Source organism: Antedon bifida, chromosome 9, assembly GCF_963402885.1.
Source record: "Antedon bifida chromosome 9, ecAntBifi1.1, whole genome shotgun sequence".
Classification (NCBI taxonomy): Eukaryota; Metazoa; Echinodermata; class Crinoidea; order Comatulida; family Antedonidae; genus Antedon; species Antedon bifida.
This window is the reverse complement of record NC_136234.1, coordinates 20,899,721-20,924,810: the sequence shown is the minus strand read 5'-3', so window position 1 is coordinate 20,924,810 and position 25,090 is coordinate 20,899,721. Positions and strand designations below refer to the sequence as shown.

General features: G+C 33.4%; 2 protein-coding genes across 2 annotated transcripts; both read right to left on the bottom strand.

The window, feature by feature from the left end:
- Positions 1 to 803: 803 nt before the first annotated feature.
- On the bottom strand, positions 804 to 23,949 carry LOC144851878 (uncharacterized). The gene is made up of 4 exons (XM_078709529.1): positions 23,823 to 23,949; positions 2,168 to 2,463; positions 1,727 to 1,833; positions 804 to 1,400 (listed from the first exon to the last, which is right to left on the bottom strand). Exons 2-4 carry the CDS (start codon positions 2,445 to 2,447, stop codon positions 1,140 to 1,142), a joined length of 648 nt encoding a protein of 215 aa, XP_078565655.1. The 5' UTR covers positions 2,448 to 2,463; positions 23,823 to 23,949; the 3' UTR covers positions 804 to 1,139.
- On the bottom strand, positions 8,587 to 10,198 carry LOC144852301 (uncharacterized). The gene is made up of 2 exons (XM_078710075.1): positions 9,450 to 10,198; positions 8,587 to 9,363 (listed from the first exon to the last, which is right to left on the bottom strand). The coding sequence occupies exons 1-2, from the start codon at positions 10,050 to 10,052 to the stop codon at positions 8,587 to 8,589; spliced, it is 1,380 nt and encodes a 459-aa protein (XP_078566201.1). The 5' UTR covers positions 10,053 to 10,198.
- Positions 23,950 to 25,090: the final 1,141 nt, after the last annotated feature.

The following is a 25,090-nucleotide window of genomic DNA, read 5'->3' as shown; positions in this document are numbered from 1 at the left end:
GGTTGGGACAGGTTTCCATAATTTACTTGATTGATTGATCTTCTTTCTGTCCCATCCTGCCACACCTCTCCCGAAAAAATATATAACAAACTCTGTGTCGCTGTTCGTTGACTTTAAATCTGCAAAATAACTTCTTCCGGCCGTGAGGTATCAACATCTGTGTAGGTCTTTCTGTGCCTGTAGTGAGATATTTTTCTGTTTGCTGTTCTTCGACTTGAATAAGTGAATACATATTTTAGCGGCGTGCCTCAACGTTTTTCCTTTTGAAAACAGCAACACGTTATAGAGAGAGACATATCAATGTAATCAGATTCAATATAGCAGGAGACGTATTTGACTGTGGTCACACGCAAATACCTCGCAGTGAGCTACCCCACACTGCTTGCATGAGGAGAAGTTTCAGAGCTGGATGCTGACAACTGTAACTAACACTGTGTAATAAATCAGGTAATTTTAGAAACTTCATACGATAAATGTATTTATCTAGATCGACAAACAAGAATGTCTGGGTATGTCTTGCCTACAACATATTATGTCGTGTATTTTTTTTAATACTGTATTAAAATCCTGTATACTATTGGCAGAACAATTTTTTCTAGAAGGATAAAGTCAGAGAGAGAAAAGGAAAATATAATCAAATGTACTCCTTATTATACATTTATTTAAATGTACAATTATTCTAATAACAACGAACCCACAGCAAAAATAATTTTCGATAGTCAAATTTTTTTAATGTTTACGTAGCACTGGCTATATAATCTTAAATCATCTCTACCGTCGCTCAGAAAATGTAAATATATTTTATACAATTATTTTACTATAATTTTTATCGAATAGTTAGGTTATAACAATTTAAAAATACCAGTTTAAAAAAAGTCCTGAATGACAAAAAGAAAAACAACGATAAATTAAATGTTATGACATTATATAAATAATGAATGTTTATGAGTTGGATGGTGGAAATATTTTATGAGTTGAACGATTGAATGCTCTTTTTAATAAGGCGGGCCGAGTTAGATAGAGAAGTCATCGATCTCCCAACAAATGAAATATTTTCACATTTCTTCAAGGAATGCAGAATATTCATTGTCTGCTTCATAACACACATATTAGCTACATAAACTTGTACTCAATTAAATCTATCTAACTAGCTTTAAGAATTCTATGTTTATATTCGGGTTGTCGGATGATGTAGTCCGGCCATGTTTTCTTATGGCCAGAAAACGCGATCGATTCACTATTTGTGTACGATTGGGATTATTCAGCATGTCGCTATCTTTAATGCTAACCCTAAATTGTTCATAGGACTGGAATGAGACGAAGCAAGAACGTTCGTCGTTGTGATGTTCTCTCCACAGTATGTCGAAATTGTTTTCAATTAGCATTGTCGACTCAGTATTCTGAAATGAATAAGACCAAATTAGGATACACTATAAATACCAATTATGGCTTTAGACTGATGCAAAGATCGCCGTCAAGTTATAATGGTAGTGATATGACATCATCATCATGTCCATATATGGGCACATCATTATGTTTTTGTCACATAACGTTTGATAGTGTAGACAGAGGTAAAGTTTACATAACGATTGGTAAAAATAAATGATGACAATAAAGTACGAATGAAAAACAAAACCAGAAAACGATGACAAGCAATAAACTGAAACATAAAAAATGACATGAGATATTTAGGGATACAGAAATTGAAACTCTAAATCTGTCTTACGTTTCTTGCCGAAATCCTTCCCTTTCGGTCCATAGATAAATAAAGATCTGAAAACAGTCCATGAATAACAAATAAGTTTGGTCCAAATGTGAATGTTGTCAGACGTACTGAAATTTAAAAAAAGAACAATAAAACTTATAAAAAACTATAAAAATTGGTATTAATTAATTAATTAATAATCTATCATTTCTATATTTATAAAAAAGAAACATTTAAAAGTCAAATTTAACACCAAAAAAAAACCCCGCTGACTTCCGAGTTGACTATGTTTTTTAGGTAGCTAATTTTAGATTCATTATTTTGGTAAAACCGAATAATTATTACGTTACATTAAAATTACCTATTAAAAAAATTGCACTTATTGTTTCAGTATCTTATTAGTATACATAACTAACTAAAAACGATTGATAAATGTGGCCTGCAATACGAAATGTCACCAACCATACTTGTCTTTACAATCAGTTGTACCACTAACATGTCCATCAGGTCCAATTCGAAGAAAAAATCCTGTTCTTGATAACAACTTGATTTCAAAATATACGTTATCATTTAGGAACATGTCTGTGAGGTTTGTGTGTATCGGCGTGTCTGCAGGGTAGTTGAAATTCTCGTTAAATGATTCGTCACGATTCGAACTGTTTACGGTTGTTTGGAAATTTCCATCATCCATTTTAAAGCAAAACACAGCCCACAACATGAAGAACTTATGCACTGAAGACATTTCTTCTTTGGGTGATCTAAACAATTTAAGAAAATAAATACAATTTATATCCTTGACTACGAAATTGAAAAAGGACACTAAAAGTGGAAAGAATCTGTACATTTTGTAACAATAATTTAGTAGAAAATTATTACAATTTTCTTTATATAATAATTTGAGAAAAAAATTGCTTTTTACTTTAAATTTTCTGCTGTTGAACAATTTCTATTATTAATGTCAAGTAAAACAGGAAATATATATTTCAACCTTGCTAAGTTCATACACTTTGCTAATAAAAAGAGAAAGCTTTATTTAACGCACACATAGAGACCTATGTACATAATAAATGTCCTAGGCAATGCTCATAGGAAAGAAAGGAAGTATTTTATAGTATCTTTTTTTTTAATATAAAAGAGTGAAGTTACTGGTATCGTACTTTGGCCTGAGTGATCAAAGTAATGTTCTTAAAGAGTGAGCCGACACAAATAGCGTGTCGATAAATTTCGATTCATAAAATATTGAAGAATATGCATAGCATTTAGGGATGACATAATTCTTCATTTAATCACTTTATTATACAAGTAAATCTACAATGTCGAATTTATTTGAGAAGATGCGCCCTCCACCACTGATTGTAGAGAAAATAAAGGATGAGGAGTGGTAACATCCTCGTGATTTTAAGTTCCTTTTATTAAAAGCTACGATGTGCTTGAACAGAATATACGGTATCTATAATGTGAAATTACTCCGTGATAATATGTATCTAATAAAAGAAGTTAATAATTATTCAATGTTCCAACATATATGTTTATGACTTCACATATAATTTAATATTACTTTCGCGTTTCCTTTCAAGCATAATATACAGTGCATAACATTCAAAAACATGCATAACCTGGATTATAAATCGTATTCGAACTATCGATGGCCATTGCTCAACTCGGTTGAGTTGCGCTTAGTGGAAACCAAGCGTAAAGCTCTGTCTACTCTATCAAACTAGTTTGACAAAAACAAGTTTGATGTGCCCAAATATGGTAGTGGTTTGACATCATCATGTCAATATAATGGGCACATTACATGTTTTTGTCAGATAAAATTTTATATTGTAGAATATACGCCTATATACGTAGGAAATGGACCATATGATGGATGTAAAAACCTCCATGATACTCTCGTGAATTTGTTTAATGTTCGAGGTAGCATATTCGAGTCGGATGCAACAATGTTTAATGATGTTATCAACAACAATGTTGATGGTTGACATACAGCGTCATGAAGCTATACTCACTTTTATTTCCTTGGAACAAGTCCAATGATTGTTAATAAATTACATAAATAGCACAGCAGTAAAAGATAACATAAATAGCTTTGCCTAAAATCATTTTATTTTTTCATGAATATAATTTATATTTGTTCGGGTTTACAATCACGACAACACATATTAAAAAATATATATTAGGTATTATTACCATTTCGATGGTGTATTCGTATAAAAATAATTATAGTAAAAAGAACACACACTCAGATGAAAGTTAATCTATCTTTGATTGAATTGTACGTCTGGACAGGGCTCTTGTAACTGAACATAGGTTGTATATTTAATAAAGTAATAACTTGAGCAATGTTTGTCATTTATAAAACATGGTTAAAATAAAAAAGTAAAACACTCAGGAAAATGTAGTAAATTTAAATATGTTTTAATTAATATGTTATTGTTGGAGATTAATTTTTAGGCTTATTGTCCAAACATTGTTTGAATAAATATACATACATGTTGAAAATGTACAACAGTCAAAAGAAACGAATTTAGGTGATGATATTATTTGCCAATTATGTTATGTCCTTGTAGTCATAAAATGGCATTAGCATGATCAATGGTATTTATGTTGCATCGTATATTGAACAATAAAAATACTATTTATGGAAAAGATAATAATAAAGGAAACACAATTACATCAGCAACAGGTAGCAAATTTGAAGAATTTAGTTATTATTATGTGAATGTAAAGAATAATGTTACTATCATTCTTATTTTTAAATGTATTGTTTGAAGGTTTGCATGGCGAAATCAAATGTTGATATAAAGTTTACGGTACACCACGTATATTAGTTCTGGAAAGAACTGTTGAGTTTCTCGACGTTTCGATCAATATGCTTTGATCGTCTTCAGGAGTGAGAATGCAGAAAGTCCAGGAAACTTGGAATATAAGTGGAAAGGGTGGGACTACAGTGAAAGCCAGAAACAATGGCAAGTTGTGGGAGCGATTGAAACTAGCTAAAGCAGAGCATTGATTCAATTTTTAAATGGTTTCATTTACATTAGTAAAAAGAAATGAATTTAAGTGATGATAGGCCTATGGACTTAATTGCCACTATGTACCTGTATTCTATATTATTTAAATAATAATATTGAAATAAATGTTGAATAAATGAATCTTGGTCAATCAAGAAAACAGAAAGATACAAAATAAAAGCATGTACAATGCGCCAAATACAGTCCAAATACAAATACAGTCCAAATACAAATACAGTCCAAATACAAATACAGTCCAAATACAAATACAGTACAAATACAAATACAGTACAAATACAAATACAATTACAAATACAGTACAAATAGAAATACAGTACAAATACAAATACAGTCCAAATACAAATACAGTCCAATAAAAATTGTTTAGAATTGCACATATAGGTGCAATACATACCATATAAGATGATTATGATAGTTAAAACGATCTAAAATATGATATTAAAATGATATACACGTTATAAAACATATTAAAATTGTTATAATGTTAAAATTACCATAACTTTCTAACGTACTTAGCTTTAAATCTGTTAATGTTGTTGCACAATCGCAATTTGATTTCTTTTTCAATAATACACATTGTAATATTAATCCAAATGTTCGAGCGCACCGATAGACATAATAAGAAGAGTGAGGTCACTCTTTTCTATTAAAAAAATCTGGCTTGTAAACTTACTTTGTCGATCACCAGCCGGGAGTTATGCTACGCTATGTTTGCAGCGAATCCAAATAGCTTCTGTAATATTGTCTAAAACTCTAACTACCTGCTTACAACTGCATTTATTGTCAATTACCCATTTGATTGCTTAGCTTTTGTTTTTTTATGTTGTCATAAAATGTTTATTTTATCTGTATTTTCTTGATGGGTGAGTTCCCAGTTAAAGATATTTTTTTATATCTTAACTGCAGTTTAAGGTTATTTATAGAAGTGACGGTAACAAGCCCATCCATTCCATAAGGCATACCCGCAGTTTAAACATTGTTATACAAGTTCAAAGTTATATTATAATTTATAATAAGTAGAACCGTTAAGGCAAGGGAATTGATTGCCTTGATTATAGTTAAATAGTACAATGATTACTATACATCGAAATAATAGTATAGGCCTATGATCTAATAAGCCTACGAAATAATACTAAATCAATTATACTTAAATATAACATTTTTCTTCCATCCCTCCCTTAAACAAAATAATTTTTGTTTAATCGTAATATCTCCATGATTTAATGTAACATGATAATAAGAAACTAGCGCAGTTTATCTAGAATAAATATATCTAATTAAATGAATATCAGTTTATCGTTATTAATTTATGACATGTATAGTTTATGTTAATTTATTAATTGTGTATCACAACGTTGAAAACTATTATAAAGTTAGGTTTGCAGTTTTTCCAAAAAGAAAGTATCCAGGAGACATTCTCTCCATTCAACGAATAAAACAGTATAATAATATGGAAAAACAAATATACAAAATTTACTTTAATCGTAAAATATTGCCGAATGATAAGCCAAGAAACCATTCAAAAAAGCAGTGCTCCAACTTTGGACTCAAAGTCGAAAGCGGATCAACAACCTCGTATGAAACGCCGTTTACGCACATTTTAGCGATTATTAAAATTATGTCGAGGATAAAATTTGCAGCATAGATCACGTGATTAATAATCCATTGGATATAAAAAAAAATGGTAAACTATAATTTTTAAATGACATACCAGCATTCTTCAAATTTTAAGACTGGTGTGAGGGATTTCCTTGCGCCAATTGAATTAAAATACTGTACTCGATTCAAATTGAGTAGACAATTTCAAACAGCGCAATGTATTTTCAGTATTTGATGAAAACAAAGTTCATTAAATCTGTTATGCATACATTTATAAAAAAAAAAGCAAGTAAAAATTTATAATAACATGTATCTATATTATTTTCCTAATGTTAAAACTGATTTTCGTTAAAGAAAATGATTTGCAAATTTGTAGAATTTCTTTTACATTTAACGGCGTGATGTTTGCACATTAGTGGATTATGAATTTGCACATGTTTTTTTTTTTTTTTTTTATGTTTTTGCACAAATGTGGTTGTTTGCACATATGAGGGCAAAATGTTTGCAAAATGTGCAACAAACAGCCTCGGTGGCTTCCATAATAAGTTGGGGGTCACCATGCATTCTGAGGAGCTATAAGAGATTCATAATAGGTATCTTCTTAAACAAATTTGCATTACATTTTTCATCGGAGAGCGTACAATTATTTAACTTTCACTTGCAATGTTCAGTGTCCCACTTACGTAATGTAGAAATAGGAAATTTTGCCCTCATTCTTTTTGTTATATAAATGTTAGTTTTTAATACCAGCACTATTCTTCTATTTTTATCGTTAGTTCATTATCAATATTTTTCAAAAAATGTAGTTCGGTTTATTAATTGATTCAATAATATTATAAATCGATCATTATAAGTTGTAATATTTTTATTAACTTTGCTGAAAATGGAATCATGATTATTCATTTTGTGACCGATTTACTAAAACTATTATTGGATTAGTCAAGGTCACCTCCTGTGTAAAAATGGAAATACATCTCTCTTTTATACAACACAACTAAATGAAACAAGCACGAATGTGCGATACTCGGGGTACAACAAAAGAAGCTGTAATGACGTCATAAGACCGGATGTAACGTCACATACACATCAATAACCTCGCTACCAAATACGGCTATACGGTGCCATCTTCGATACGTGATATGGCTGCATCCGGTTTGAAATTAAACAATCCGGCTCTATAGCTTTGAGGACCTGTCCCTGTACTATATTCATGCCAATCATCCCAGCTCAATACTACAACGAATAAGGGAGGAGTAGTACTTTATAAATCGCACTTTTTACTCAATAGTGTCCAGATGAAGGAGGAGGAGAAGATGAGTGAGTCCTAGACACGGGTACCACGAGTAAAAAGATGTTACTTTCAGTAAAATTCACTGACTGGAATTTATAATTCGTTTTACTTAACTTTTAAGGCTCATTGTTATTATGTAAATACATACCCATTGTTATGATTTTTCTCTATTACGTAAATGGTCAACGTACCTATTTCTATGTGGCTGTTTCGTGTTCCTTTTTAAATGTTTAACAACGCAAAAATAACAATACTGCGTAAGTATAAAATAATGTTTATAGGTAATGCATTGAATGTATAAGTAAATAGTTGTAGATTATGAGTGTTATCGTAACTATTATATTTTGTAATACATTATGACTATGTAAATACGAGAACGTGATTGGTCGAAATGACATCACGTGAATAGCCCTTCGAGAGACATTATATTTTCCACGAGAAATGTATTTTTCTCTCTTGAAAAATACAATCATCTCGGAGAATATAAAATGTTATATAATAGTTTAAAGCCAATATCTGTATGATAATGCACAATACATAAATATGGTGATATGCTAAAAAATAAAGAATGTATGTGGTACGGGCAATTCCCACAAAAGGGAGAAAAAAGCTGAACCATATTTCAAAATCCGGAAATCACTTTTTTCAGTAATTTAATATTAAAACCAGCACAGTAGGCCTACAGTACCTCCACACCAAATATATAAAATTAGGTAATGATCGTTTTGCATTGATTATGAAATGTCTACAAACAAAGAATCAAAACAACAAGAATGCTAATGTTATAAAAATAATATATTTATTTGCAGCTTAGACTTTTTCTGATAATGATACATTTTCATGATTAATTTGTAGAAAACTAAAGTATTACATACACATTGTGATATTGCATAAAAATTATTATTAAATTATAAAATATGTTATTAAAATATTGTAAATTTCTGAAAGAAAGTGAATTATAAAATATTGATCTTGTTTGCCAACATGTTGACGATATCATTAATGCCAGGTCGCCGGTCTGGATTAACGTGAGTGCACTTCTTGCCGATTTCATATAAAGGTCTCATTCGCAGACGAGAACCCATATCCAGAAACATGACACCAACGCTGTGAATGTCCGATTTAAATGTCGGTGGTGAATTTGGAAAAAGAAGCTCTGGCGCATATTCTCTGTGAGCTGCTTTCATGGATTCTCTATTTGCGGGAGGTGTGTCATTTAGCTGAAAGAAGTCGAATGGGGCTTTAACGTGACATACCGAACCAAAGTCAGTGATTTTAGCTGACCACCTCCTACTATTATGATAAAGAAGAATGTTCCTTGTCGCGATATCGTTATGAATTAGTCCATGTTCCTGCATTATCTGGACTCCCTCTGCAATGTCCAGTGCTATACAAAGACCTTCTGAGAAAGTAAGTGGTGGATCTTTGAAGGTGATGGCTTTAAATAGAGTCACAGACTTGAAACGGTCAGGGTGACCAACATATTCGATGACGATTCTCTTTATAGGTTCGAATGAAGCTTTCTCGCAAATCCCATAGACAAATGGAAATAATTTGCTTTCTCTTGATAACAACATTAGTACACGGGCTTCGAGTGTAACTGACAACTCATCCAGGAATTGCTTCGATTTGTCACTTGACATGATGCAGGATTTGACAGCAACAAGAGGGCTATCTGAACGACCCAGTCGATTTAGCATTACTTCACCGTAGGAACCTTTCCCAAGTGTCACCTGAGAAATAAATGTAAAGAGATTACTGTGTTTAAAATTAAATTGATTACAAGTATAATATTAATACGCAAATTTAAGAAACTTACCTGTTTATTTAAAAGAAACACCGGGTACAAATCTGCCATTGATATCATTTGAAAATCCGTTGGTAAGATTGCGTCTAATATTATAAGATGATCAGGTAGATTAAAATCGCTTGGTGGTCTGATAGGTGTTAATACTCCACTGTGCTGGCCAAGGTCATGGTACGAGGTAGAAAGGCACAAGATGTTGTGCCATTCGCCGCTGATTGGAGCAGCTCCTAAAGAATTTATGTCGTCATCAAAATCATCCGTGTCAATAAAGACCAATTCTGCTGGTTCGTTTTCTGGTAGGATGATGGTTTCATCTGCTTGGCATGCAATCGGTATACATACGTCATTCTGAAGACTGGTGATGTTACTCCTGACAGAACTTGCATATGATTGGCTTAAAGCTAGTGCGGTGTCGCGCTCTTCACAGAAGAGCAGCTGCATCGTGGCGGATAGGTGACGCATGTTGAAAAAGACAAAGTACATCAAGCCACAAATTGCTTTGTAAAGAAGGTATAACAGCCAGCACGTGTCACGTGTTACCTTTTTCGTTTCCTTCACAATTCTGTTGTCAGCATCATTGCTACCGGCAAGTAGCCTCCACGTTCTTGCAATCATCACAAAGGTTAACCTAGTTTGTTCATTGTCAACGAGGATATCAACTGAAGACCGCCGCGTGTAATTATACGAGAAGGTTACAAAGAGCTTCTTGTTGTCGTAGCAGATTTCCAATCTGTATGATGAACGAACGATGTCTGGCTTGGATGGCAGCACCAGTCGATGACATACTTCATGGCATTTGTCCAGTGAAGGATGACGTAGTAAATAAAGGGTCTGTGGATAAGAAATTAAAATATTAAGAATGATTATAGTCAGAATAAATTGGATTTTACATAAGATTATAAATAGTAAACATGGTTATGAAAATTACTCTTACTTGTTTGTAATTTGCACCTAATATCGATGATGACAATCTGGCTGTTACTGAATTGTGCACATTCCTCAATGGCGTCGGCTTTACATGTAAATGCTGTAATAAATAAATCAAAAGGCTGTAACAAATTAAATTCTGCACTGTATTAAAAAATGTATTCTATAATTTGATCAATTGTACAATGCCAAATACGCACCTTGCGTGACTTGGTCTCCAAACTGAAGCAACCGTGCCATAGGTGGAACGACTCGGTAGTTAAGAAAGGTTCAGGATTTACACGATGCCATTCTGCAATGCTGCAGTAAGACATGCTGATCTGGTTTATGTTAACAACATGACTTGATCGGGTTTTCAACACAGCTTTTGCGTGGATTGAACCATTAACATACTTATGCACAGAATCGGCAAACTGTCCCTTAACCACAATGGGTTGCATCAGTGCTGGAACAAAGTTGATTTTGTCCAGCGAGAAACGCTTCCGAATGATATTTAGTGCAAGAATATGATCTGGTTCTGAAATGGTGATGTTGATACCAGTTGCATGACAGACGTTGTCTTCAATACAGCAGTTGTCCAAGATGACCAATGCTCTGGCGTATTGCCTGATTGCGATGTCAAGCGTTGTGTCTGGACAGTAACCAATGGAGTCATGTTGAAGTAGATTTACATCAATGCCGTATATTATCTTTAGCAATATAACACGAATGTGTGATGGTATCTTGACCCACATCTGGTAGCCTGTAGGAGCCACGTCATCATCATCAGTAGCAAGTTTTTGGAAACAAAAACAGCATCGAAAATACTTGTTGAAAAAAGTAGAAAAACGAGAACCTCTGTTGAAGAAATACCTTTCAGTATTAGTTAAATTGTGTATGTACCTTAATAACAGGTTTTAAGTGTAATCATTATCTTTCTTTGCAATCTGAGCAATAATACATTGTATTTCGATATATTTACCGTTTTTTACCATTCCTTTTGAATATATTTTTAATTCGGCCTGGCATATTCTAAAATAAAAATATATTTTGTTATTGAGATGTGCCTACATGCCCAACATTGGCGTAATAATTGAACATAATTTGAAAGTTACAAATTATTAAAATATTTGCTAATAATAGGTTTAAAGATTTAATTAATTTCTCACCAAAAATTACATGTGAAATTGAATTGAATACATTTCTGTAAGAAATTCAAGATATGAATTAACAACAATGATATACAATTCATAATTTACAATACTGTACATGCAGAGTTATAATAATTCGTATCCGAGCCTTAAGCTTTCTGTACACTATCAAAGTTTATGTGACAACAAAAAGGGATGTATATGGACATTATTTCGGATATCACTACCATATTTGGGCACATCACACTTTGTTTGTCAAACTAGGCTAGTTTGATAGTGTAGACAGAGCTTTAGGGTCGATAGGCTAAACTGACTATTGGTCTGAGGGTAGGCCCTAGTACAGGTTGTCCAGGAGGAGTTGTGAAAGTTGGTATGGTATTTTTTTATAAGCATGCTAAAGGATGGCGAACTACACCTGTTAGCTCCCCAGTCCCACAGAGGGGCGCATGAATGTTTTGTTAACTAGCTAATCTAGGCCTAGGCCTACAAACAAGGCTAATATTTCATTTCATATAATTTCTTTAAATTTGTGTAAAATATTTGCTTAATCCATAACACTGTACTTTTAATCGTTCTGTTAATCACATATATTTTAAAAGATTTTTGACAAAAGGGCGATAAAAAGGCGTAAAATTATGAAGGATTTTGTTAGCAATGCTTACCTTTTGAAGTTTGTGTAGTGAATGAGTTCATCTCCATGGCCGTCGCTACAACAGACGTGTTGCCAAGCGCAGCGTAGCGATGGAATACGCACTCAGTACGCGCGCATTTGTACTACATCTCTCCTCCTCGTTTGAACAAACCCCGTAAGAGAATCTTGTTTTAAATTCATGAGAAATTCAAATTGTGTTCATCGTATACCAACCGCTGCAAAGTTCCTGTAGGTTGTATTGCGGCATCTTACTAAAAATGTACAAGTTTAGACATAGTCCATTAAATTCTTTATTCAAAAGAAAGGTTTTCTCACATGTCTTCATTCTGTGATCACGAGCGTTTGAGACTTTAAAATGTTCGAAATGGAACCGCACGCGTATCTATCCCATAATGCCAAAGGAAATACCTGTCTTTTTATTGTAAAGTGGTCAACTATAGCTAAATTGATTAGCTTTACTTGTATGTATTCAGATGTTTGCCCTACTGTGACGTAATTTTACTTTATACAAAGTACATTGAAAATACTAAACTCAATTGAAATGAACAACTTAAGATGGCAGATCTAGAGAGGGAGATTAAATAGTTAAAATAGACATTTAGAGTAGGGATAGTATTATCATTATGTTATAGTTTTCTATCAATTATAACTGTGTAATTTCTTTATACAGAATCTGAATATAAAATATTATGTTATCTCCGTATAAGGGAAACTGTAGACCTAACATAAACCGACATTTAAAGCTTTGTCTACACTATCAAACTAGTTTGACAAAAAAGTGTGATTTGCCCAAATATGGTAGGGATATACCCAAATATGGTAGTGATATACCCAAATATGGTAGTGATATGACATTACCATGTCCATATTATGTGCACATTATTTATGTGCACATTATTTTATCACATTTTTATTAGTGTAGACATAGCTTTAGTCAATGATCTAAGCACCCTGGTCGTGGGGCATTTATCGCTATTAATATATTACTATTTAATATGTTTACTCTTACGATGGAACTTTTTTTTCATAAAATAAAAAAACCCGCATTTTCTTTTTCATAGAAGTAATTAAAACACCATATTTGATTTATTACTACCGCTATTAGTATTTTTAAATAGAACATGTTACATTAAAATGCAACATGTTCTATTTAATAACAAGTGCTTGTCAATCCATTAGGTAAAGTTTTACCCAACTATTATAGTATGTTGTACTTGTTCAATAATCATTAAACCTCTGAATATTATGTCTTGGTATATCAAAATCCGATTAAATATCAACTCTAAAACACACATGCTGTGGGTGTGTGTGTGGTTGCGGACATTGTTCGTTAAATCATGTAATAATTATATTTATGATAAATATAATTACATATTACATAATTGTATTTGCATTTAATTCAATTTTTTGTTATTTTTTATTTTATTTTATATTGTATAAAGGAGGAGACAAGTACCCACTTATAATCTTGATCCTATTAATACCATACCACCATTATTGGTGAAATAGACATTTAGAGTAGGGATAGTATTATCATTATGTTATAGTTTTCTATCAATTATAACTGTGTAATTTCTTTATACAGAATCTGAATATAAAATATTATGTTATCTCCGTATAAGGGAAACTGTAGACCTAACATAAACCGACATTTAAAGCTTTGTCTACACTATCAAACTAGTTTGACAAAAAAAGTGTGATTTGCCCAAATATGGTAGGGATATACCCAAATATGGTAGTGATATACCCAAATATGGTAGTGATATGACATTACCATGTCCATATTATGTGCACATTATTTATGTGCACATTATTTTATCACATTTTTAATAGTGTAGACATAGCTTTAGTCAATGATCTAAGCACCCTGGTCGTGGGGCATTTATCGCTATTAATATATTACTATTTAATATGTTTACTCTTACGATGGAACTTTTTTTTCAGAAAATAAAAAAACCCGCATTTTCTTTTTCATAGAAGTAATTAAAACATCATATTTGATTTATTACTACCGCTATTAGTATTTTTAAATAGAACATGTTACATTAAAATGCAACATGTTCTATTTAATAACAAGTGCTTGTCAATCCATTAGGTAAAGTTTTACCCAACTATTATAGTATGTTGTACTTGTTCAATAATCATTAAACCTCTGAATATTATGTCTTGGTATATCAAAATCCGATTAAATATCAACTCTAAAACACACATTCTGTGGGTGTGTGTGTGGTTGCGGACATTGTTCGTTAAATCATGTAATAATTATATTTATGATAAATATAATTACATATTACATAATTGTATTTGCATTTAATTCAATTTTTTGTTATTTTTTATTTTATTTTATATTGTATAAAGGAGGAGACAAGTACCCACTTATAATCTTGATCCTATTAATACCATACCACCATTATTGGTGAAATAGACATTTAGAGTAGGGATAGTATTATCATTATGTTATAGTTTTCTATCAATTATAACTGTGTAATTTCTTTATACAGAATCTGAATATAAAATATTATGTTATCTCCGTATAAGGGAAACTGTAGACCTAACATAAACCGACATTTAAAGCTTTGTCTACACTATCAAACTAGTTTGACAAAAAAAGTGTGATTTGCCCAAATATGGTAGGGATATACCCAAATATGGTAGTGATATACCCAAATATGGTAGTGATATGACATTACCATGTCCATATTATGTGCACATTATTTATGTGCACATTATTTTATCACATTTTTAATAGTGTAGACATAGCTTTAGTCAATGATCTAAGCACCCTGGTCGTGGGGCATTTATCGCTATTAATATATTACTATTTAATATGTTTACTCTTACGATGGAACTTTTTTTTCAGAAAATAAAAAAACCCGCATTTTCTTTTTCATAGAAGTAATTAAAACACCATATTTGATTTATTACTACCGCTATTAGTATTTTTAAATAGAACATGTTACATTAAAATGCAACATGTTCTATTTAATAACAAGTGCTTGTCAATCCATTAGGTAAAGTTTTACCCAACTATTATAGTATGTTGTACTTGTTCAATAATCATTAAACCTCTGAATATTATGTCTTGGTATATCAAAATCCGATTAAATATCAACTCTAAAACACACATTCTGTGGGTGTGTGTGTGGTTGCACATTGTTCGTTAAATCATGTAATAATTATATTTATGATAAATATAATTACATATTACATAATTGTATTTGCATTTAATTCAATTTTTTGTTATTTTTTATTTTATTTTATATTGTATAAAGGAGGAGACAAGTACCCGCTTATAGTCTTGATCCTATTAATACCAAACCATCATTATTATTGAATAAATGTTAGGAACTTGAACTTGATTTATCATTTATTATTTCGATTAGAAATTATGACGAGAATTGTGAATGTTTTTAAAGATACAAATGAACAATGAAATATTGTCCCTCTGAAAAAAATAATTCTTAAAACATTTTTTGATGAATATGACAGTTTAATGTCACATGATTGTCATACAATTTGACCAAAAATTGGATCGAAAAAAATGTATTTACATGAAAAACTGTAATTTAAAAATAGTCAAATTGACTGGAAGTCAATGTGTTTTTGGTTGAATTTAAACGTTTGTTTTGTCATTTTATAAGTGAAAACGTTTTTTTTTTTCTACGAAGAGTGATTGACTTTATTAAAAATACAAAATAACCTATTCAAAGTCTGATTTAATTAATCTTCATTTTTAATGTTTTTGGGGGATAATATTCACTTTCAAATAAACCAATCAAATGACTCCAACTTTTTCAAAAATAATGCTGCTGTACGGGTGATTACTAATTAAAAAGTATTATTATTATATAAAAAATAGTGCTGTATAAGATTCAGAGACACATGTGAAACCCATGTGATGTTGTATTATCAAATATCCCTATGGTACTGGAAAAATTGAACAATAACAACTACATTCGATATTAACTAAAGGTTTAACACTTAATTGACTTTGGACTGTAAAGCTATTAGTCATAAATTGAGTCCAGAATAATCGCTATCCAATAACGTTCTTCTTTCTATTAGAATAATTATCTTATCTAGGTTATAGTTCGATTAAATGTACTTTGGAACCTCTGAGTTAGTTTCGATCATTCATCAGTGGTAAATTATTTCCATTTTAGTTTCGAGCTAGCTGGTCACGTAAAATATTGCAGGCTAGGAAGATTTTTGTTATTGTACATCAGTAGAAGAGAATTATACATCCATCATGAGTGACAGCATTGACATGAAAACAAGTCAAGCAATGGAAAGACTTGCTGGCAGCACGATTGAATTTATGGCACTTGGTAGATCACTTAGGATCATCGAAGCCAATGTTGGACAGCAAAATTTCAACTTTCTATCAAAGCTATGCTTGCCATACCATAATATTATGTCTGGGAGTATGTTCGAAGGAATGCCTGACATTGTATGCGGTGACATCGACCACATGATGAATGTGCCAATCTTTCCAGTTGTTCGGTGGCCCACTCAAACCGTAGTCATCAACCATGAATCGGGGTATGTAAAGGCTGAGCATAATCCAAGTCATCCAGCGTACCTGAAACTTAAGGTGGTTGACAAAGACATTCTGCATGAAAGTGTTAGACTTACTGTTGATAACGGGTATATGAAGTCAACCGACTTCTTAGGCGCGTTACACCATGATTTAAAGAAAGATGGGCTTCGTATAGATAAGACTCAAGGTCCGTCGACTGTTTCTGCATCGCCAATAGACGATTTACACGGAAACACGAGGGACGTAGTTTTATGCTGCAAATGCCAATCATGGCCGCCTATCACTGATGATTTCTTTACTAGAGAGAGGCTAAACAAGTGGCCGTCACAAGAGCTTTTGAACAAGGTCTCTGATTTAGATTGTTTTGTAGTGCCAACTGGTCACCCTGGTACCGATTCAAAAGACACCGAATGGAGATTGTCTTTTTCCGTAGCGGAAAAGAAACTTATTAATGAAATGTGTGACCCATACTTCAACTGCATGATAGCACTCAAGGCGCTTAAAAACAAGCATTTTGTACCAAGTGATCCTGACAAACCAACATCATTCTGTTCCTATTTCATAAAGACAGCCTGCTTGTGGATGTGCGAAACATTCCCAAATAAAGATTGCAGTCTCATGGATTTAATCAGAAAAATTCTGGACTGGCTCATTGATTGCTATAAACAAGGGAATCTGCCTCTTTACTTTATACCCACACAGAATTTAATCGGACATCTTTCAAGCGAACTTTGTGAGGAAACGGCGATAAAACTGACAGTATTTAAAAGAGATCTGTGGAAGATGGTAATGTCAAGTCACGTCAGGGGTCATCCAGTCTTACTTAGGGTTCTAAACGATATGTGCAACGCCTTAGAAATCAGTGGAGTAACTGCATCTGATGACTACGCAACACTTGAAAACATGCTACTCAACCACCCAAGGGCCACAGTTGAACTTGAAAAGACGAATTCTCAGATATGCACAGGAAGTTTCATTTACAACAATTCAGAGGATGTAAGAACATCGATGATGGCAGGATTTAAATTATTAGAGGGAACTGCTTCAATGCTTGAACATTTTATAGGAGAAGGCCGTCATTCTTCTGACATTTTTAGGCTAGCAGAGGAAATCGTCATACCAATTATTGAAAGTATTGAAAGAATAGTGCCAGAAGGCTACGGCGCAATGGTGAAGCAGCTTTTATATAGAGCTTTGGGAGATCTCTATACTTATTTTTTGATTTATTTTCGGAGCAAAAGTTCTCAAAATGATGTGGCTCTGTACGAAAATAAACCTCTCCATTACTACAAATTAGGAGCTGGAATGATCTTTCCTGATAAATGGTCTGACCAAGGTGCAGGTGGGAAAGCTCATGTAATAATACACCATTACTTAATGGGCAATTTGGAAGCATTGCAAAAGGAACTTATGGATTTTGAACCAATACTCGTTGAAAATAAAGACAATCACTATTTGATGAATAGAATGATTAGTATTGGCTTTTTTTCAAGATCATTTCTTATGTTAAATGCCTGGGCCGTGGATGAACAGTTCAAGACATTTGCTAAATCTCGACAGTGGTTTTTTCTCGTGAACCCTATCATACTTGTGCTTTATATAAAGGCTAAGGTATCACTCAAAAATGGGAACCTAGAAAATGCATCCGCGACTGTGAAGAAAATGAATGCGCGTTTGGATATAATGGGGAGCGTTCCGTTGCGTAATGTCACAAAGACATTGGTCGAAATTATAGAAGTTGAAGTACTAGAGGTAACAAGAATGCTATACTCTCCTAACAAGAAAGTTAGTGTGGCATCAATGTAATGAATTAGAGTTAAAATACCAATAAAGAAGCTTGACGTCACAGATGCTGTTATTTCAAAGAGCAGTGCTCTGTTGTTACGAATACAGGAACTTCTTAAAACTAAATGAGACTTATAAAATGTTCAGATATAACTGCTTCCCACTACTGACTGCGGATCAGTCGGGTAGATATCCCACACTATTTTTAAAGACTAAATCGAGAAGCGAGTAGATGAATTGTGGCATTTACGGCCATATCAATTTTCATTCAGAGTAATTTTGTAGCTCTACATATTTTTATTCTTTTCTGTGTTACTTAACCTTCATATACAATTTGATCAAACTGTATGCCAAAATAATTCATGGCATTGTGAACAAATAAAATACTCGTGATTACATTTGCGAATTTATGTAACCATGTCCATTAAAAGTTATCACCCCGAATAGTCCAAAGGGTATTGGAGAGGTTAAACAAGTTCAATATTTGAACCATTATATTGGTCATCATTGGTTATTTCGTTTAGGAACAATGATGAGAATTGAGAATGTTATGAAAGATAATTATTAATAATTAACAATGTATAAATATCATAATCAGTATAAATAAATATTTTGAAATGCTGCTTCACGGATCTTTTCACAATGTAAACACATATAAATGTATCTAAACTTTAACCCGCTTGTACATGACCTTGCAAATAAAACTAATCAATGACTCAAACTCTTCAAAATGCTGCTTAATGGATATGTATTACTGTATAAGTACTAAAATGTATTGCTGGTCTATTGTAGCTGGATGAATTGGATGGCTCTGACTACGGGGTTATGCATTAGGCATTTCTGGTCGCTATTACGCTCTGCAACTCGATGACGAGAGCATTTGCTACTGCTACGCTTTTTGTCATTGATGATGATACACTACCTCTCTCAGTCAGACACTGCAAACTTTAATTGTTAAGAAACTATTAAAATCACGTACATTCATTCCATTTTGTTACTCATTTTAAATTCGCATTTACTCTGAATATAACGCTTATTTAATGTTCAGACACTAGAAGTAATGGTAGAATATGCCTGTATATCAAACAGAAGATTATGGGTTCCAAATGTGGATAACATCATTTGTCTACAGGACTATTACAAGTAACAAATGACCATTGTTTTATAAAAGGAAAATTTATCCCAACCGAGACTCGAATTTCACATTTTTACACTGGTTAAACACTTAATTGACGTACTATATCATCTATTAGGACACAATACATAACGTTATTTGTATTAATATTTTATCTGATCAAGATTAGATTTTAATAAAATGGACTTTGGAACTTCTGAGTTACTTTCAGCTATTTTAGCCTCGACATTGTGAAATCACCAATCATCTATGATATTAACAAACATATTGTAGGCTAGAAAGTTTTGTTAATGTACTGAGTAGAAATAATCAGAAAGTCATCATGAGTGACAGCATTGACAGGAAAACAAATCAAGCAATGGAAATACTTGCCGGCAGCATCATTGAATTTATAGCAGTTGGTAGATCACTGAGAATAATCGAAGCTAATGTTGGACAGCAAACTTTTAACTGTCTATCAAAGGTATGCTTGCCAAACGAAAATATTATGTCTGGAAGTATGTTCGAAGGAATACCTGACAATTTATGTGGTGACGTCGACCAAATGATGACTAAGCCAATCTTTCCAGTTGTTCGGTGGCCATCTCAAGCCGTAGTCACCATCCATGAATGTGGGTATGTAATGGCTGAGCATAATCCAAGTCATCCAGCGTACCTGAAACTTAAGGTGGTTGACAAAGACATTCTGCATGAAGATGTTAGAATTACTGTTGATAACGGGTATATGAAGTCAATCGACTTCATAGACGCGTTACACCATGATTTGAAGAAAGGTGGGATTCGTGTATATAAAACAGAAGGTCCATCGAATGTTTCTGCAGCGCCAATAGACAGTATACTCAAAACAACGAGAGACGTAGTTGTATGCTTAAAATGCCAATCATGGCCGCCTATCACTGATGATTTCTTTACTAGAGAGAGGCTAAACAAGTGGCCATCACAAGAGCTCTTGAATACGATCTCTGATTTAGATTGTTTTGTAGTGCCAATTGGACACCCTGGTACCGATTCAAAAGACAATGAATGGAGAATGTCTTTTTCTGTAGCAGAAAAGAAGCTTATTCATGAAATGTGTGAACCATACTTCAACTGCATGATAGCACTCAAGGCGCTTAAAAACAAGCATTTTGTACCCAGTGATCCTGACAAACCAACGTCATTCTGTTCCTATTTCATAAAGACAGCCTGCTTGTGGATGTGCGAAACATTCCCAAATAAAGATTGCAGTCTCATGGATTTAATCAGAAAATGTCTGGACTGGCTCATTGATTGCTATAAACAAGGGAATCTGCCTCTTTACTTTATACCCACACAGAATTTAATCGGACATCTTTCAAGCGAACTTTGTGAGGAAACGGCGATAAAACTGACAGTATTTAAAAGAGATCTGTGGAAGATGGTAATGTCAAGTCACGCCAGGCGTCATCCAATCTTACCTAGGGTTGTAAACGAAATGTGCAACGCCCTAGAAATCAGCGGAGTAACTGCATCTGATGACTATGCAACACTTGAAAACATGCTACTCAACCACCCAAGGGCCACAGTTGAACTTGAAAAGACGAATTCTCGGCTATGTGCAGGAAGTTTCTTGTACAGAAGATTAGCTGATGTAAAAATATCGTTGATGGCAGGTATTAAACTATTAGAGGGAACTGCTTCAATGCTTGAACGATTTATAAGAGATGGCCGTCGTTCTTCTGAGGTTTTTAGGCTAGCAGAGGAAATCGTCATACCAATTATTGAAGGTATTGAAGGAATAGTGCCAGAGGACTACGGCGCAATGGTGAAGCCGCTTTTATATAGGTCTTTAGGAGAACTGTATACTTATTTGTTGATTTATTTTCAAAACAAATGTTCTCAAACTGATGTGGTTCTGTACGAAAACAAACCTCTCCATTACTACAAATTAGGAGCTGAAATGATCTTTCCTGATAAATGGTCTGATCAATGTGTAGGTGGGAAAGCTCATGTAATAATACACCATTACTTAATGGGCAATTATGAAGAAGTAAAAAAGGAACTTATAGAGTTAGAACCAATACTCGTTGAAAATAAAGACAATCACTATTTAATGAATAAACTGACTAGTATAGGCTTTTTTTCAAGATCATTTCTAATGCTGAATGCCTGGGCCGTGGATGAAAAATTCAAGAAATCTGCCAAATCTCGGCTGTGGTTTCTCGTAAACCCAATTATACTCGTGTTTTATATAAAGGCCAAAGTATCACTTAAGGACGGAGACTCGGAAAATGTATCCGCGATTGTAAAAAAAATGAATTCGCGTTTGGAGATAATGTGGAGTATTCCGTTGCGTAATGTCACAAAGACATTAATTGAAATTATACAAGTTGAAGGTAACGAGAATGCTCTCCTAACAACATAACTGTAGTGAACCCGAAAGGGTTGAATGACCATAACAGAAGGTTCATTGTCACGGTCGATCGTGTGGCGTCAAAACTACTAATGAGTCTTAGTCTATAGAGCAAAATTTCGCCAACTTTTTGAACTGGCTCTTATAAAATGTTCAGATGTAACTGCTTCCCACTTCTGACTGCGGATCAGTCGAGTAAATATCCCACACTATTTGAAGGACTAAAACGAGAAGCAAGTAGATGAATTGTGGCATTTAAGGTCATATCAATTTTCATTCAGAGTAACTTTGCAGCTCTAAATACTGTTTTCATTTTTTGTGTTACTTAACCTTCACAATAATGTTAGCAACTATTGTATGTAAAAATCATTTCCTGGCATTGTCAACGAATAAAATAATGATACTTTTTACCCGTGATTACATTTGCGCATTTATGTAACTATTGTATCCATTAAAAGTTATCACCCCAAATAGTTCAAGGGGTGTTAGAAAGGTTAAACAAGTTTAATATTTGAACCATTCTATTGGTCATCATTGGTTATTCGTTTAGGAACAATGATGAGCATTGAGAATGTTATGAAAGATAATAATTAACAATGTAATATCAGTATAAATAAATATTTTAAAATGTTGCTTCACGGATCTCTTTACAATGAGAACGATAAGTTGTCATTTTCCCATTTACGGAGAACGACTAGAAATAATGTATATAGGCCATATAACCTTAAATATGCAGTTACACTTAAACGTGAAATTTTCAAAACTCTAAATAATATTTTAATTGTTTAATGAAATAACATTTTTATTGGGTTAAAATGGCTGTGTTAAAAGCGGCGTTTATAAATGCGAGGCCCTAGCTAGGAAGGCTAGGCCTATGCTGTATCACCAGAGCCAAGCGATTCAAAGTGGGATTCCGCGCCACGATACAGGGGAGGGATTGGAGAGATATACTGCCGGACGTCGTCTTCGCGCAAGCGTAGCGTAACTAATAAAACTAAATGTTGGCTGTATATGATTTTACCAATGATATTTTATATACCATTCGGCTTATTACATCTCGCTGGATTTTACACTCTAGTGAACACAGCATATTCGTACCATTTCCAGCCATCTAAGGGTGTCATTTTGTTATATGCAAGTTATTTTGTTGTTTTTTTGTTTTAACATTATCATTAGCTGTTAGATTGCATAGGATTTGTCCATGTTTTAGGAATAGCTACCGTACAATTGTACTATGATATATTAAGAAATCCACACATATTTTATATTGAACTGTTTATATAATAGAATATTACATTCGTCATTTTAGCAAATCCTTAAAATACTACATTTTTGCCACTATCATAGTAACATTTTATAAAACAAATGTTGACTTTTAATATAACTGTTATACCATAATGCTTCAACGTTACGACCTCATTTATTTGCTTAAATGTAGATGTCGTCTTACTGGGTAAACACTCAATTGACATGCTAATCATATTATACTGGGCCACAATAAATAACGTTCTCTGTATTATCATTCAAATTATGATTCTAGGGTATAATTTAATAATGTACTTTGGAACATCCGGGTTTGTTTCAAGCTATTTTAGTCTCGCAATTGTTACAAGGCTATACTGTATTATTCAAAATAGTGTAGCCTAGTAAGTGTTGTTTATTGTACTTCAGTAGAAGAAAATCAGAAATACATCATGAGTGAGAGCATGGAACAGAAAACAAATCAAGAATTAGAAATATTTGCCAGCAGCATCATTGAGCTTAAATCAGTTGGTAGATCACGAAGAATCATCGAAGCTACTGTTGGACAGGAATTTTTAAATTGTATGTCAAAAGTATGCTTACAGTTGCCAGTACGTGCCGATAATATTTTGTCTGGAAGTGTATTTGATGGAATGCCTGACGAAATTTGCGGTGACATCGACCAAATGTTGATTTTTGAAATGATATTTCCAGTTGTTCGGTGGCCATCTCAAGCCGTAGTCCCCAATCATGAATGTGGGTATGTAATGGCTGAGCATAATCCAAGTCACCCAGCCTACCTGGGACTTAAGGTTGTTGACAAACAGTTCCTGCATGAGAACATTCAAATTACTGTTGAAAACGGGTATATGATGTCAACCAGCTTCTTAAATGTATGTAAATACTATGATTTAGAGGAAGATGGGCTTCGTGTATATAAGACACAAGGTCCAGCAACTGTATCAGCATTACAAGCGGACCAAGTATTCGGAAAAACGAGAGACATAGTTTTCTGCTTAAAATGTCAATCATGGCCGCCTATCACTGATGATTACTTTACTAGAGAGAGGTTAAACAAGTGGCCGTCACAAGAGCTGTTGAAAAGTATCTCCGATTTAGATTGTCTTGTAGTGGCAGTTGGACACCCTTCTAGTGCATTTTCAAAAGAATTTGAATGGCGATTGTCTTTTTCTGTAGCGGAAAAGAAACTCATGCACGAAATGTGTGGACCATACTTCAACTGCTTGATAGCACTCAAGGCGCTTAAAAACAAGCATTTTGTACCCAGTGATCCTGACAAACCAACGCCGTTCTGCTCCTATTTCATAAAGACCGCTTGCTTGTGGATGTGTGAAATGTTCCCACATAAAGATTGCAGTAACATGGACTTGATTAGAAAAACGTTGGACTGGCTTATTGATTGCTATAAACAAGGGAATCTGCCTCATTACTTTATTCCCAGACAGAATTTAATCGGACATCTTTCAAGCGAACTCTGTGAGGAAACGATGACAAAACTGACAAAATTAAAAAGAGATCTGTGGAAGATGGTAATGTCTAGTCATGTTTTTATTGACCATTCAGTGCTTAATGTTATAGACAGTGTGTGTAATGCACTACGTATCACTGGAGTAACAGTATCTGATGACTATACAGCACTTGAGAATATTTTACTGAACCACCCAATGGCAAAGTCAACTCGTGTAATGGTGAATTATCTGCTATCCAGTGGAAATCAGCTCTACATAAAGTTAGACAATTTAGAAACTTCGAAGATGACAGGAATGGATTTAATAGAAGGCAAGTTTATAAGACTTGAACGTTTGTTTACACAAGGTCATCCCTCTGAACTTCACAGACTTCCAGAAGAA

Bases quoted from the DNA above. Each gene is read 5' to 3' on its own strand.
- LOC144851878 (XM_078709529.1), bottom strand. From the start codon at position 2,447: ATGTCTTCAGTGCATAAGTTCTTCATGTTGTGGGCTGTGTTTTGCTTT. The intron at 1,834-2,167 runs GTTGGTGACATT...TTTAAATTTCAG, and splicing joins TGATTGTAAAGACAAGTATG to TACGTCTGACAACATTCACA. The intron at 1,401-1,726 runs GTAAGACAGATT...TATTCATTTCAG, and splicing joins GAAGGATTTCGGCAAGAAAC to AATACTGAGTCGACAATGCT.
- LOC144852301 (XM_078710075.1), bottom strand. From the start codon at position 10,052: ATGATTGCAAGAACGTGGAGGCTACTTGCCGGTAGCAATGATGCTGAC. The intron at 9,364-9,449 runs GTAAGTTTCTTA...TTTATTTCTCAG, and splicing joins TGTTTCTTTTAAATAAACAG to GTGACACTTGGGAAAGGTTC.